This window comes from Lasiosphaeria miniovina (assembly GCF_030549165.1).
Source record: "Lasiosphaeria miniovina strain SMH2392-1A chromosome Unknown B0T26scaffold_8, whole genome shotgun sequence".
NCBI lineage: Eukaryota > Fungi > Ascomycota > Sordariomycetes > Sordariales > Lasiosphaeriaceae > Lasiosphaeria > Lasiosphaeria miniovina.
Genome location: NW_026848227.1, coordinates 417,325 through 430,800, shown reverse-complemented (window position 1 = coordinate 430,800; position 13,476 = coordinate 417,325). Strand labels below are relative to the sequence as shown.

General features: G+C 52.3%; 5 protein-coding genes across 5 annotated transcripts; all 5 read left to right on the top strand.

Annotated features, from left to right (window-relative positions):
* Positions 1-844: 844 nt before the first annotated feature.
* B0T26DRAFT_791692 (uncharacterized protein) lies at positions 845-1,722 on the top strand (the record flags this gene model as incomplete). The annotated part of the gene is made up of 3 exons (XM_060446858.1): positions 845-855; positions 1,030-1,228; positions 1,282-1,722. The coding sequence occupies 3 exons, from the start codon at positions 845-847 to the stop codon at positions 1,720-1,722; spliced, it is 651 nt and encodes a 216-aa protein (XP_060289935.1).
* A 31-nt stretch (positions 1,723-1,753) lies between these two features.
* B0T26DRAFT_729754 (uncharacterized protein) lies at positions 1,754-2,205 on the top strand. The gene has a single exon (XM_060442976.1). It carries the CDS (start codon positions 1,778-1,780, stop codon positions 2,012-2,014), a length of 237 nt encoding a protein of 78 aa, XP_060289934.1. The 5' UTR covers positions 1,754-1,777; the 3' UTR covers positions 2,015-2,205.
* A 1,762-nt stretch (positions 2,206-3,967) lies between these two features.
* Positions 3,968-4,228, top strand: B0T26DRAFT_619410 (uncharacterized protein; the record flags this gene model as incomplete). Its single annotated transcript, XM_060436042.1, has 1 exon — positions 3,968-4,228. A coding segment is annotated over one exon (261 nt), but the record flags the coding sequence as incomplete, so codon positions are not given.
* A 1,088-nt stretch (positions 4,229-5,316) lies between these two features.
* B0T26DRAFT_680823 (uncharacterized protein) lies at positions 5,317-5,720 on the top strand (the record flags this gene model as incomplete). The annotated part of the gene is made up of 2 exons (XM_060440545.1): positions 5,317-5,383; positions 5,431-5,720. 2 exons carry the CDS (start codon positions 5,317-5,319, stop codon positions 5,718-5,720), a joined length of 357 nt encoding a protein of 118 aa, XP_060289932.1.
* A 4,340-nt stretch (positions 5,721-10,060) lies between these two features.
* On the top strand, positions 10,061-13,128 carry B0T26DRAFT_876224 (uncharacterized protein; the record flags this gene model as incomplete). Its single annotated transcript, XM_060448088.1, has 6 exons — positions 10,061-10,824; positions 10,907-11,174; positions 12,382-12,473; positions 12,532-12,653; positions 12,710-12,833; positions 12,895-13,128. Exons 1-6 carry the CDS (start codon positions 10,366-10,368, stop codon positions 13,126-13,128), a joined length of 1,299 nt encoding a protein of 432 aa, XP_060289931.1. The 5' UTR covers positions 10,061-10,365.
* Between the last annotated feature and the right edge of the window lie 348 nt (positions 13,129-13,476).

Sequence of the window (13,476 nt, the reverse complement as noted above, 5' to 3'; positions counted from 1 at the left end):
GTGGATAATATCACAGTCGCGTGGCCCTAGTAGTCGACGGCGATCAACATACTGTAAGGCTACATCCACTACAGCTTTCGTGATGACGGCGTTGAGCAGAGGGTTATTAATGGAAGCCATTGGCAGCAGTACGTAGGATCTCGACGGTACGGCAACCCTTCTCGAAGAAGGGTTGCCGTACTGTTGGGAAAAAGCCAACCATACTAGATTTGGCTGTGCACTATACCATATGAAGGGCGTTGACCAGGGTGTCACGAAGAGCCCCGCGAAGATACATTGCATAAATTGAGACGGATCGTTCCGGGCGCTCGGCCTCAAATTTGGTCGATAAATGTGGGAAATTACCACTCGATTGGGGTTAGTGGCCTTGCAAGGCCCCCCGCGATTTTTTTTGTGCAGGTTTTCCCAACCGCAACGACACCGCAACGGCGAGCCGATCAGGCCCTCGGTGTCTTGATCTCGGGGACAGGCTGCGGTCGCTGTGGTGCCGGCCGGCGCTTATGCCGTGCTCAGTTCGGGGATCGAGGCAACCCCGTGCTGCTGCGTTGGGTCCCTGACCGTGACATCACGCTGGCTTCCGTGAAGCGTTCTGCTTTAGATACCCTTTGCGGATGAAATGGGCGGAGCAAAGGTGTTGTCTCTCGACGCATTGGTGCCTGCGGGATGGCATTAAGCTCTGGAAGTTTGACCCCTGCCGTCGTCCTACACCCTATGAAGATACACACACCATTTCCCTTATTATACATGGATTGCTGCCACGCTCTGATCATCCATTTGCCGGACCAATACGTGCTCAAGTCCTCCTCAGAGACCCACACGTCGCGCGTAGAGAGACGAAGACGATATGACCTCTCCGTTAGTGGAGAAACCTTGCATTCGACAATGGAGATGTCCCGCGGTTAGACAACTTGTGGACACCGCTCACTCCCCTATTCAGGCTCAACGCTAACAACCGACGAGGTGCCGCATTGGATTCTGGCCCGTGACACTGGAGGGAAGGGACATAAGTTTCTACCCCTCTTAAGGCAGTACAAATGGAAGGCGTTTCTACTCCTTCACCGACGTCCCCAACACGTCGAACCTGCGGTTTCTGCCACAAATCTTTGCCTCCACAAACGAGCTCTTCGCCTACTTGAAGGCTTGTGAGCACGCCAAAGCAAGCAAGATCCTGGACTCCATGGACCTACCCGGCACTGACGAGACCCTGATGGAAGCACTCCCGGAACTCGTGGAGAAAGCGGACAAGAACCCCTGTATAGCTATACGCACTTGAGAGTCAAGGGACGGCGATCGCAAACCGCCGAAGACTTCGAGTTCTGGTTCGATCCAGGAGCCAGTAGATCAGTCATTCTCCGCTTCTTCTTGAACACCCTGGAGCACTCCATCGAGAAGCGAGAGGGACGTAGACTCAGAGGTGTGGGCAGAGGCCCGAAGCTATCCGAATGGGCCACGTTCAAAGTCCACATGCCAGGCACTGATTTGCAGGGAAAGCCGGTCATGATGATGTTCACGAAGTCAGCATGGGTCGTTGGCATCGATATTCCAAACATCCTCACGGCCAACGACTTCCTGCGTCCTCATGAGGTCAATATTGACTACCACAGCGAGCAAATCTTCTTTAAGAAGCTCGACCTCAAGGTTCCGTTCGTCTATAACAATAGATCGCAGCCGTGCGTTCGGAAGGTTTCAACGCAAAGCACTCAGCACTTGTCAACGCCATAGTCGATGCCAAGACGCGCCAAAGGTTGTCAGAGTTGTCAACCCTTCAAAAGGAACGATGACTATTCCCAAGAGCTTCCGCGTCGGAGAAATCAACGAGAACGCTGACAGCGGTTACTTCGCAACTACCTGGAGCAAAGCAATGAAGGTCTTGACAGCAGCTACAGTGGTCTCTTCCCTCTTCGGCTCAGCAGCCGCATCTTCTGCTGCTGTAACACGTGTTCAGCAGCCCGTCAACACTGCGTTTCATCCTCTCAGTCTGGCTTTGATGAAAAGTGCCTGTAAGGCAGTATGATGGCAGAGTCTGGGGCTCTATATCCGAAGAGTATTGGTACAAGTACCAGAGGGATATTTATTTAGAAGTATGGGACTTGGAAGAGTGATTGTAGGCCCCACAGTTATTGTAGGCCTAAGCCAATGATACTAGGGAAAGGAGAAGATTAAGACGGTCAGAATGATATGTGGAAAGTAGTATTTGAAGGTATGGTTGATTTTTGTTATATGTAAGGAAGAAGAGAAGTGTGTGAAAAAGGTGGGAGAGAAGCTCCCTATATATACACAAAGTCCACACACATCTAATGGTTTCCATACGCTTTCAAAAACAAGCCCTGCAGGCTATGTGGCCTGATTTCCTTCGCTTATTGGAAAAAGTATATTATTAGCTTTCTCTATAGCCGAGTTACTAGGTTACCTCAGCTTAGCTGTAGCATATTATTCGTTTAAGCTTTTTTATTATAGCCGAGTTGCCTCAGCTAAGCGGTACGTATATAGCCGGCATTTGTATTGTGTAGGCCGAGGTGATAACCTCATTACGAGGTAAAACATACATCACGGCCATTGACGCGACCTCATTCTTCTACTAATTCGGAGTCTACCTGTTGCATAGGAGCTGCTTCACGTTAATCAGCCCTCGAGGACTGAAGAGGTCAACGGTTGCACTGATGGGCTATCGCAATTCGCCTGCCTATACCCAACAGTTCATGGATCGGCTTCTTGTCGACCACTCCGGTTATTGCCGAGCCTTCATAGACGACATTGCGATATTCTCAGATACCAAGGAAGACCATATACGGCATCTTCAAACCTTGTTCAAGCTCTTCCTCATCAAGAACATAGCCATCTCCCCGAAGAAGTCTTACCTGGGCTACCCAAACGTTGAGTTTTTGGACTTCCGCGTGGACGGCCTTGGCCTCCCCACTACTAAGGACCGAGTTGAGGCATACAAGAACCTCAAGTTTCCAGCGAGACTCAAGGATTTGGAAGGCTACATCGGCAGCACAGGTTTTCTTCGTCACCTCATTCTATACTACGCCAAATTCGCTAAGCCTTTGCAGCTCCGCAAGGTCGAATTGCTAGCAGAAGGGAGAAAGGAGGGCAGGGTCATCAACGGGCACCCGAACAAGAGAGCAAATTACTGCAAAGCCACCACCTTCAAGCCAATAAAGGACGAACTTCAATCATTCCAGTCCCTCCAGGACATCATTTGCAGCGAAACAGCCCCTATCATTCGCCACCATGACCCCAACAAGCAGCTGTTTCTCCAGATAGATGCCTCAGCCTAGCGAGGATTCAGCGTTAAACTATATCACCTGCGGGACGGAGAGACCTGGGACCCATTGCAAAGCACAGTTATCCCGGCAACAAAAGTCCTCCTAGTTATGCTCCTTAGTCGATGTCTGGTCAGAGCCGAGCTACGGTACGGCCCCTCCGAGCTGGAAGTTGCTACCCTGGCCAGGAGCATCAGAAGGCTTCAAACCCTCATACATTCAGCCAACCAGCCGGTCATCGCCTTCATAGACCATTCAGCCATCAAAGGAATCGTCGAGTAAACGAACTTAAAAAAAACGACTTGCTTCCCCGTTTGGATCGCCGCCACCTCCGGCCCGTATCTGAATCTAATTTATCCCTCGATACCTTCGTCTACCTTTTTTGAAGGTGATGGTGCGACCCTGGTTCCGCCGTCTTAAACACGTCGTCCACGGATCGTGCGAACAAGAGGCTCATCAACGCGTCAGTATACCTATCACAGTATCCTCTCAAGGTCTATCATGTACCTAGCAAAAATAACTTCGTGCCAGACGCCCTCAGTCAACTGGAAGCAGTTGGTGACACTGCTGAGCGCCCTGACGGCAAATTCATCCTCGATGAAGTCTAGTTCGTGTTCGCAGAAGCACAAATGGACTCAGATATGGAGGAAGACTTCTTTGACGGCTACCAAACCGACCGCAAGTACGTACCTATCGTCACGGACCTCAAGGAGAAAGGGAAACGGATCGATGAGGACAGCGACGGATTTTTCCGGGCCGGTATGCCGTTCATTTTCACATACGGCCTTCTATACAACATTCGCACCAACGGTACGAGAAGCCTGTGCGTTCCGCACAACATGATCGGCAGAATTCTGGAAGCATTGCACGATGAAAAGCAATACTTCGCTGATGAGCGTATGCTATATGATTTGAGGAGACTTTCCATTCACAATAAAACCTATCACGTCAAGGAATACGTCAAGCACTGTACCTCATGCGCCCTCAACAGGAGAACAACAAGAAGCCCCATCGGAGACTATCAACCCATACGCCCTAAAGACAGTCTACCAATGAGAATGATCGCCGTGGACTTCATAGTAGGCCTACCTAAGCTCCCGTCAGCGGGGACTCCATGGGCACTGGAAAGTCACGACAAGTTCGACTGTTTACTCACCGTATCATGCAAAACCTCGAAGAGAACCATGCTGATACCTGTTCACGCTACATAAAAGGCCGAAGACTAGGGTGTGGTCCTCGTGCGCTGTTTGATGCCATATGACTGGGGAATCCCTCACGGCATCATCTCTGACAGAGATCGCAAGCTCAACTCAGAGCTGTGGAGAAGAATTTGGAAAGTATTGGGCACTTGCCTGCTCATGTCGGCTTCATATCACCCGCAAACAGACGGTCTATCGGAGAGAAAGAACCAAACAGCGGAACTGGCGATACGGTTCCATGTCTTCGAAAACCCTACAGCCAACTGGCTGGAGCTGGTTCCCTCACTACAATAGAACCTCAACAGCGCATATACAAGCGCCATTCGGTCATCCCCGCACAAACAACTGTTCGTATTCAAGCTACTTAGCCCGCTTGAAATTCTCACCAAAACTCAATGAGACAACCCTACAATGTTGCTGTTGGTCTTAAGGACCATTAGTGCGACCTATACCTCTGGTCCTCCAATGGCTGGTATGGTTGGCTCGGTTGTCACCTCATCGATCTCTTTCCAGTTTCGCGATTAGTTTTTCACATGTAAATATGCTGTTGCGGCGTCTCCGCACAATGCTAGCAGGTGCTTTCTGTACAGCGTCTAGTTGCTCGGCGTGGAGGTCGTGGAGCGCTGGAGCTCCTTGTACACCAAGTTAACGTCGATTTCAGACGGGATTTTGCCACATTCCTTAACGTAGTATTGAAGCCATTTAAGGACGACCTAGAAGTGTTTGCATCATCCATCGCGCTGGCAAGTGCACGTCAGATCGAAGGTGTACGCGCCGTCTTCGGCGAGACGTAACCCGACCCTACCAGGGTGGTTTCGATCGGCGTGCCTGCCAAGACAATCCTCGGCGATATGTCCAACAAGGACTGGCATCGCTACAGCATTGAGTTCTGCGGAGGCACGCATGTTGACAAGGCTGGTAAGATCAAGGACATGGTCATATTGGAAGAATCTGGAATCGCAAAGGGTGTTCGGCGCATCGTGGCGGTCACTGGCCAAGAGCGTGGCAGGCCAGGCGGACTGCCGTTCGTGTGGAAGAGCCCTTGGAGGGCCTTGAGTACATGGCCCCATCTCCGAAGAAGGAGATTCTTATCAAGCAAGCACAAGCCGAACTTACTACATCCGCAATCTCCAAATATGATTTCCAGGGACACTCGAAGAGCAGTCTAGTAGCAAGCGAGTGCAGAACGGACGTGGCCAAGGTAGAGGAGGGTGTGGATGCTGCGAGAATGTATCTCGAGAGGCTAAAGGTTTGAGAGTAAACTTGATATCGAACCACGCAAGCTCTAGAGCTGCATTTCATGCAAAGACGTGCCTTATCTACATGGAAGTGCGTAGGGGTGGTGTTGGCCTAGCATGTGAAGTCGGAGCGTGAAGGTTGGGCCAACAGTGGAGTGGAGGGTGTTATCTGGGCTTGGCTAAAGACTATTACGTAGGCAAATAGAAACAGACTCGAGATGTGGACGCAGGCGCCATCGGAAGAGCGGAGCTTGTCTCGATCACAGGCACATGCGCACAGGCACAGGGGAAACTTGGTATTAGCTTTCTGAACGGCACGGCACACCTCAGTTAGTTCGATTGTTAGAGCGTGCCGAAACTCCACGAAGCCAAACGCATTCCAACTTCAGATCAATCAACCACGTGCAGCCGCACCACAATTGACGCTTATTTACATGCAGGGCAGTTGGACCTACATCTCGATCAGCCTTCGAGTTTCTCCTAGCCACTTCCATTTCCATCGAGCTCAGCTGCATTCTTGGCTCGTCCAGCCGGGCTTTCTCCACACGCCCGAACTTTGAACGGCCCCCAACTAGGGTCTAGGGATATTCTGGGGGAAAACGCCATATTTTCCACTTGACGGCATTCCCACCGGAAGTCGAGAGGTAAAATGGCAAGAGTTGAAGTAATTGCCGAGGTATTCAAGCAGGAGCCGCCGCCAACCCGCGAGTGAAGAGTCTATAACCAAAGACCTTCCCTCCGCCTTCTCCTACGCTTCTTTCTTCCTTCTACATCGGAAACTCGGGCACAGACAGACACCCTCGAAAATCGAGCAGTAACCATAATACCTAGCCCTATCGCCCAGTCTTATCCTATCCTATCCTATCTCCAAGATCCCTCAGGTCAATCTTGGTTGCCGTAAGTCAATCTCCATATCTAGTTCTCTTCAATCGAGTAGCGACCCTGACACCCAGTCCTGTCACTGGCAGCGACCCTGTCACCCTGTCCTGTCGCCCAGTCCTGTCCTGTCCTGTCCTGTCCTGTCCTGTCCTGCCTCCAAGATTCCTCGAGTCAATCTTGGTTGCCGTAAGTCAATCTCCAGTTCCAGTTCCATCTCTCTCCAATCGAGCAGTGACCTTGATACCTAGTCCTACAGCAATTATTTGCCGCCGCCGTAATGAGCACTTTACCATCGTCCCGCTCGTCTGGCCGTACCCTCGTCGCTGATGGACGCGACGGCGGCGTATCCCAAGATGTCGTTCGGGGGCTCGAACGACAGGCCGTCGAAGCGCTGAGAAGGATGTCCCACAACATCCTCGCGCTTGAAGAGGACCTCCAGAAGCTCGAAAATACTATCAAAGAACAGGACAGGACAATCGCCCGACAGGAGAGGCTGCTCGTCCGACGGCAGGACAGGATCAACGCCCTCAATCAGGGTGGGCGGCGATATATTCGACACCCCTGTACGAGTATTTGGCGAATATGATACGCTGAAATCGACAGAAGTTCTAGTGGGGTAAACGCTAAAATTTAGTGAGATGAAAACTGTAACTTAGCGGGCTGGCGCTAAGCTACAGCGAGTATTTTCCCTTTACGTTTTGCTGCCAGCTTCGCCCCCTATGGTGCCCGCAACAGCAGTCCTCATCTCGCTAAGTTTTAGTGCACCATATTCGCCGAATATTTGTACAGGGGTATCGAATATATCGCCGCCCACCCTGCCCTCAATTATCTTTGTTATGAATTGAAGTTTTACTACCTATTGACGGGGGAGGACCTGTAAAGAGCCTGGAATTTCCATGGGGCCTCCCGAGGCATGCGGCGTGGGAACTCGGGGGACTCGGGAGGGTTTGGTTCGGGAGGGTTTGGTTTGGCTGGGGTTTGTTCTTCTGCTTTCTCGTCTCTCATTCTTGCGCCTACCGCGACCGCCGCCCCCCATTACCGTCATCGTCGTCAGCCTCTACAACATTAAACTAACGGATAGATAGACGGATAGATAGATGGACAGCCAAATGGCGGCGGTCGCCTCCCTAGGCTGTTGGGTTTGGTTTAGTTAGGCTGGGTTAGGTTAGACCTCCGCTTCGCAATCACACCCTCAGATATTAACGCTTGGGCGCCTTGCTCTATTGCTTGCCCTATTGACACGGAATATCTACCTCACCCACATTCTCCAGGCTCGAAAAAGCGCAGGCGAGCTTCGGCCGGCCGGGGTTGGGTAAGACCTCCGCTTCGAAATCCCACCCTCAAACATCAACGCCTGGGCGTCTTGGCCTACTACTTCTCCTATTAGCACCGAGTATCCGTCTCACACACATTCCCAAAGCTCTAAAGAGCGCAGGCGAGCTTCGGCTGGCTGGGTGCGATTAGGCAGAGGTAAGTCAGGTCCCAAGGTAGGATAGGGAGCCCAAAGAGAGGGGCAGATGCTGCCGCGGGGCCCTCAAAGAGATGGCCCCAAGGGAGAAGCCGTCTCGCGTGTCTGCTGTATTGGGCCTCGAGCGGGAAATCTAGCAGACCAACAACATGCGCACCCATGTCCTCTTATTACCCACCCGGCGCATATTCTGCAAGTTGGACGGTTGCAACGGGTTAGAAGACAACGAGGTAATGGGATCGTGGCCTCATCGTTAGAATTACCTACGACATCAATCAGAGCCCACCCGTATTGGACGAGGTACTCTCCAGTGTTGCACAGAATGCAGAGAGGGACGCCTAGACACACACCCGCTGCACCTTCGCCTCTATATGGCCACGATAGGGGTAACGGGGCGGTGGAATCGGCTTCCGCGTCTTCAGGACATGCGTGGATACCTTGTGTTCGATTAAAGCCGTTTGCACTGTCGTCGAGACGTATTTCTTAGGTCGCTACTAACGATCTATAAGACGGCATGTACTGATCCAATACGCGCGCATATACCCCAGGCCCGTGGTTGGATCGCCACTTGTTCAAAGTTTTTACCCTTCGACCACCAGAACACAACACCCAGGACACCAGTCAAGCCATACGCTGGCCAGATGCATTCGTCACGACAAGTGGAACAGCGTATAATTTCTGGACACGTGGAGACATGAGCGCCACGATACGTTAGGGATAGTTTAATGTGTTTCCTTTCGTGTTCCAACTTCCATGTCTTCGTTCCACTCTCTTTCCGACTCAGGCATCCATCAAGTGCTTTCTGTGACTACGACAACAGTCATTTCACCTCCAAACAGAGTGTTGGGATACTCGAACCGGGGTTATTCAACACCGCAACTTCCTTCCACTTTGTCTATCCTGTTGCGGCTACATCCTCCCGTCCTCCCGGTCTTCCAACACACACTCTCCGTACTTGTTCACTGATATCGCTGCTAATGATCGGCAAGTCGTATAGTACTGAACCATCTAAACTCCCCCATTTACCCACCACCGGAACTCCCCAACCCCCATTCCTTTTTGTTTGTTTGTACATGCGCGTCCACACACAATGGCGTAATCCCTGGTTTGGGAATGACCCCTACGAAGCAAGTTGGAGGAAGCCGTTCGTTTGCTCGCTACCGGCAAAATGATGGACAGGATGATGGTGGATGAAGCCGTTCGTTTGCTCGCTACCGGCAAAATGATGGACAGGATGATGGTTGATGAAGCCTCCCCGTATTATGTATCAACACACGACTACGTATGGGCTGGGACTCGTGGATCAGGCGTGCTACAGCGCGCCGCATTAAAGACGCGTTCGGCGAGCAAGAGGCACAAGTCAGAACAACGGCTTACCGGCCATCCCCAGGCTCTATTAGCGTCACATAGCATTCATGGTCAATACTGACGAGTACTTCAGGTGAATCAATGCCGTTCATTTGCCCTGTCGCTTATTCTTACCCCACGGTCTTGCAGTTTCTTCTTCGGCCGGGTTGTACGGTAGGGATAAACCCACCCCCCTAATATACCAAAATGGGCGGATAAGTTATACTACGACGAGAGGCGTGTTACAGTAAATAGAAGAAGTGATTTAGACCAGGCTTGTTTTCCCTATTATATCCATGGCCTAAGTCTTATTAAGTTCTACTCTTCATCAACTACAAGTATCAAACTTATTCAATAACTCGTGTCAAACCTCTAGCCTCCACCTCGAACAAATTCATCACCAACATAGTGTAACGGCCCGCATAGGAAGTCAAAGACTGAATGCAGTAACGAATGTAGATTTAAAGCTAAGGAAGGAAAAGAGGAAGCTATTGCAGGGACCGCGCAGGGCGCGGGGAAATAGGTGTTAGTGCAGGGCACGTGGTGGGCGTGCGCATAGACCACACTCAACATACAATGCGGCCAATAGAGTCAATCCCACCACCTATTTCCCCGCGCCCTGCGCGGACCCCGCGATAGATTCCTTTCTCTTCCTTAGCTTTAAATCCACATTCGTTACTGCCTTCAACCATTGACATCCCTACTGCGTAAGGCGGGCCGTCACACATAGCAACAACGGCAAGGCCCTCGCACGCTACGTCGAGCGGTGCCGCTATGGCTCGCAGGGGAACATTTTGTCAATGCATCACCAAAAACCCTCAGAAAGCCGCGAATGAACCAGGATTTACGATTATGACGAGCCCAGCGCCATCGTTCCCTCCGAGAGGAACAACAGACTGAGCCGCACACGTGTCGGGCTAAAGACAGAGGAGTATCAATACGCCAGACCAGCCGGTATCTTGGGGTGCATGACGCGCATGCCTAGGCGGCCAAGTCTAGAATACGACTACGGCGACAAAATAATCGCCTCGACGCCAACGATTTCTCCGCATAAAGAGAGCAGCAGTCCAGAAGGAGTCTCTGGCAGCAACATACCCGCCGTCACTACCGCTACCCAAGAACAGACATTATATCGGTACGACGCGACAGGTAAACGGGTCCACAAGGTGACGGAGCGCATCGCGCCTGATGGGCGGTCATTTCTCTTGAAAGAAACTGTCTACATCGGCGGCACATTCGAGGTGCTGCGGCGGCTTGACAGCAGCGGCGAGGCCAGTTTGGAGATGCACAGTCTCAGCATCGCCGAGTCTGGACGGCGCCTGCTGCTCATCGATCACCGCGTCGTTGGGTCGTCGTCACACCACCGCGCACCAGCCACTGTTTACCGCCACCAGCTCTTGAACCACCAGGGCTCGACGGAAACCGAAGTAGACTAGGATGCATGCATCCTCACGCATGAGGAGTACGCACCATACGGCACGTCGGCTCTGCGCTTTGCGTTCTGCCAAGCCGAGGGAGGCACCTAAGCGCTACCGGTTCTTGGGAAAAGAACTCGGTGACTCGACGGGCTTCTATCACCTCGGGACCTGGCACTACGCGGCGTGGCTGGGGCGGTTCACGACGGCGGACCCGCTTGGTCATGGCGACGGGCTCAACGTGTATCAATATGCGCAGTCCAACCCCGTCATACTAATAGACCCAGGGGGTACGGCAGTGAAACTAGGGCAAGGACTAGCGGCCGATACCGGGTTCACCGAGACAGTCTTGCGGGCGAGACGTAGGCTGGGAGCCCAGGCCTGGCGCGCGACCTAGTCTTTAAACACGAATTATTGAACCGGTGTAGGGGTAGTATGAATATCTCGCTTGTCAGCTACAGATCCTCCAATGGACGAAAAAAGGGATGACTTTGAGCTTGACACTTCCGGACATGCAAGAAAGAATATGTTAACTTGCCGACACAACCAAGACTCCCGGCCCATCTCTCACAGCAAGGGAACAACGATTGGTCTCAGTAGTCATAGGTATATACGTCAAAGGCAGAACGTAAAGCTCTTCATACTAAAGTAGCCACGGCTCTGGATCCATCTCCAAGCGAAAGTGATGCACCTGTCTTAGTAAAAAGGTGTATGTAGAGCGGAGACAAAAAACGTACAACGCCAGGGATTCGCTAGTCATCATCGACCCAACTACTAGTCTGGCGGTCACAAAGATCATTGAGAAGACTCAATGAGGCAGAAAATGATATGCAGTTAAAAGAAAAGTGTGGCTCGCTTGGAGTGCGAGAGAAGGCGGGTACGCCTGATCAAGCTGTTCACAATGGAAGCAACAAGAAGAGCGAGCAATGAGTGACAAAAGTCAAAGACTTTATCCTGGCCCTCGCAAAGGAAGGTGGGCGAGGGATTACGTAGTGGCGTTGGCTGGTTTTAGGGCGTTCATCTGGATTTTGTGTGCATGAAAATCAGCCTCAGGTTGCATTCTTGCCTTGGATGGTTGAAGCTGGCTAGCACTTCCAACCGTGGTGCTGTCAGTGCTGAGGCATGACTTAGGCTAGTCTCCTAGCGTTGATCCTGCTGCCCCTGTACCAGCCGATTTTTGTACTCCTCCATTCAGCTTACCTACGGGCATTTCCTATTGTGGGCTGCTCCTTACAGATTTCGGCGATTGTACGCAATGAATATCTTCCAAATAACGAGCAGCATTTGGACTCTTTGCTCCGCATCATCGTGGACTCCGGTTCTGCCATGCCACGAGGTAAGCTTCTATACGCCATACGCTGAATACACAGCCTTGGTGATACTCAACCGCGAACGCCTCGGGTTCACATTGAGCTGCGCCAGAGTCAACGTATTTAAGGCTCGTCGCCCATCTACAATGTAGCTGGAAATTGTCAACTTATCACCACCTTTTTCTCGCCTTCTGCGTCACAAATCAGCACCCAGCAGATATGACCAAACTGCTCCTCCTTTTTGCCCTCTGGCGGGCAGTCCAGGCAGTGACCATCAACAGCACCACCTGCAATTCCAACTGCCAGGCCCTCGCCAAAACGGGCATCGAATACGAAATCTCGGCTCGCGCAGTGCCAAACGACCCCTTCTACACCGTTCCCTCTAACTTCTCGCGGAACCTGGCTTCAGGATCTCTTCAAGATCGAATACGCCACGGACCTGTCTAACTACCTGGTCCCAAACAGCCTGACCATGTCTCGCATCATGTACACGACGACGGACCTGAACGGCACCATCCTGCCCGTTTCGGCGTACATCCTCCGGCCCTACCCTCCATCACGCCCTCCAACAAGCCTGGCCCGCCCAGTTCCCCCCTGGTCGCCTGGGCCCACGGCACGACCAGCAACTTCGCCGCCTGCGGCCGGTCCAACTACAAGGCGCTGCAGTACCACTTCATGGTGCCCTACGGCATCGCCGAGCAGGGCATCGCCGTGCGCCGCGCTGGCCCAGGCACACAGCGCCGAGACGCTGGAGCTCGTCACGTTCCCCAAGATGAAGCACTTCCCCGTCATCCTGGCCAGCCAGTCGCTCTGGATGGACTGGATCAAGTACCGCCTTCTGGGGAGTGCCAGGTCGAAGAAGGACACTGCTTTGGGCAAAGGGCCGAACCGTTCGCAGCAGTCAGTGAACGAGTTCAGGACGGACCTTGTGGCGCATGGGCAGAATGCCATTTTCCCGAACTGGCTAGTCACGGGTGTCGGGGGCGTGGATGTTGCGCTGCTTTGAGGCTGTGGGAATCAGCATTGATTGGTCGGGCTTGGTGTTTCATCCTCTTCGCGGGTTGTCTAATTTGATGTGTTTAGGACTGAAGTAGTGTGCTGCTGGGGACCTTCTTTACGTCCATCTCTCTATGGAACTGGGGCAACGGACTTGGTATACCTTGGCGGCGACAGTCCGACTATGTATCCGAATCTTTCGGACAAGGGCTGGAGCGACGGAACTCCGATCCATAGCTTCCCATCGGTGGATAGTGAGACTAGTGTGCAGGTCCTCGATCTCCCGGGCAAGGGGGGCCGCTTACCTGGTCTGGTCTTTAAGCCTGCCAGGAGACGCTCGCTAGCAGATACGCTATCT

Bases quoted from the DNA above. Each gene is read 5' to 3' on its own strand.
- B0T26DRAFT_729754 (XM_060442976.1), top strand. From the start codon at position 1,778: ATGACTATTCCCAAGAGCTTCCGCGTCGGAGAAATCAACGAGAACGCT.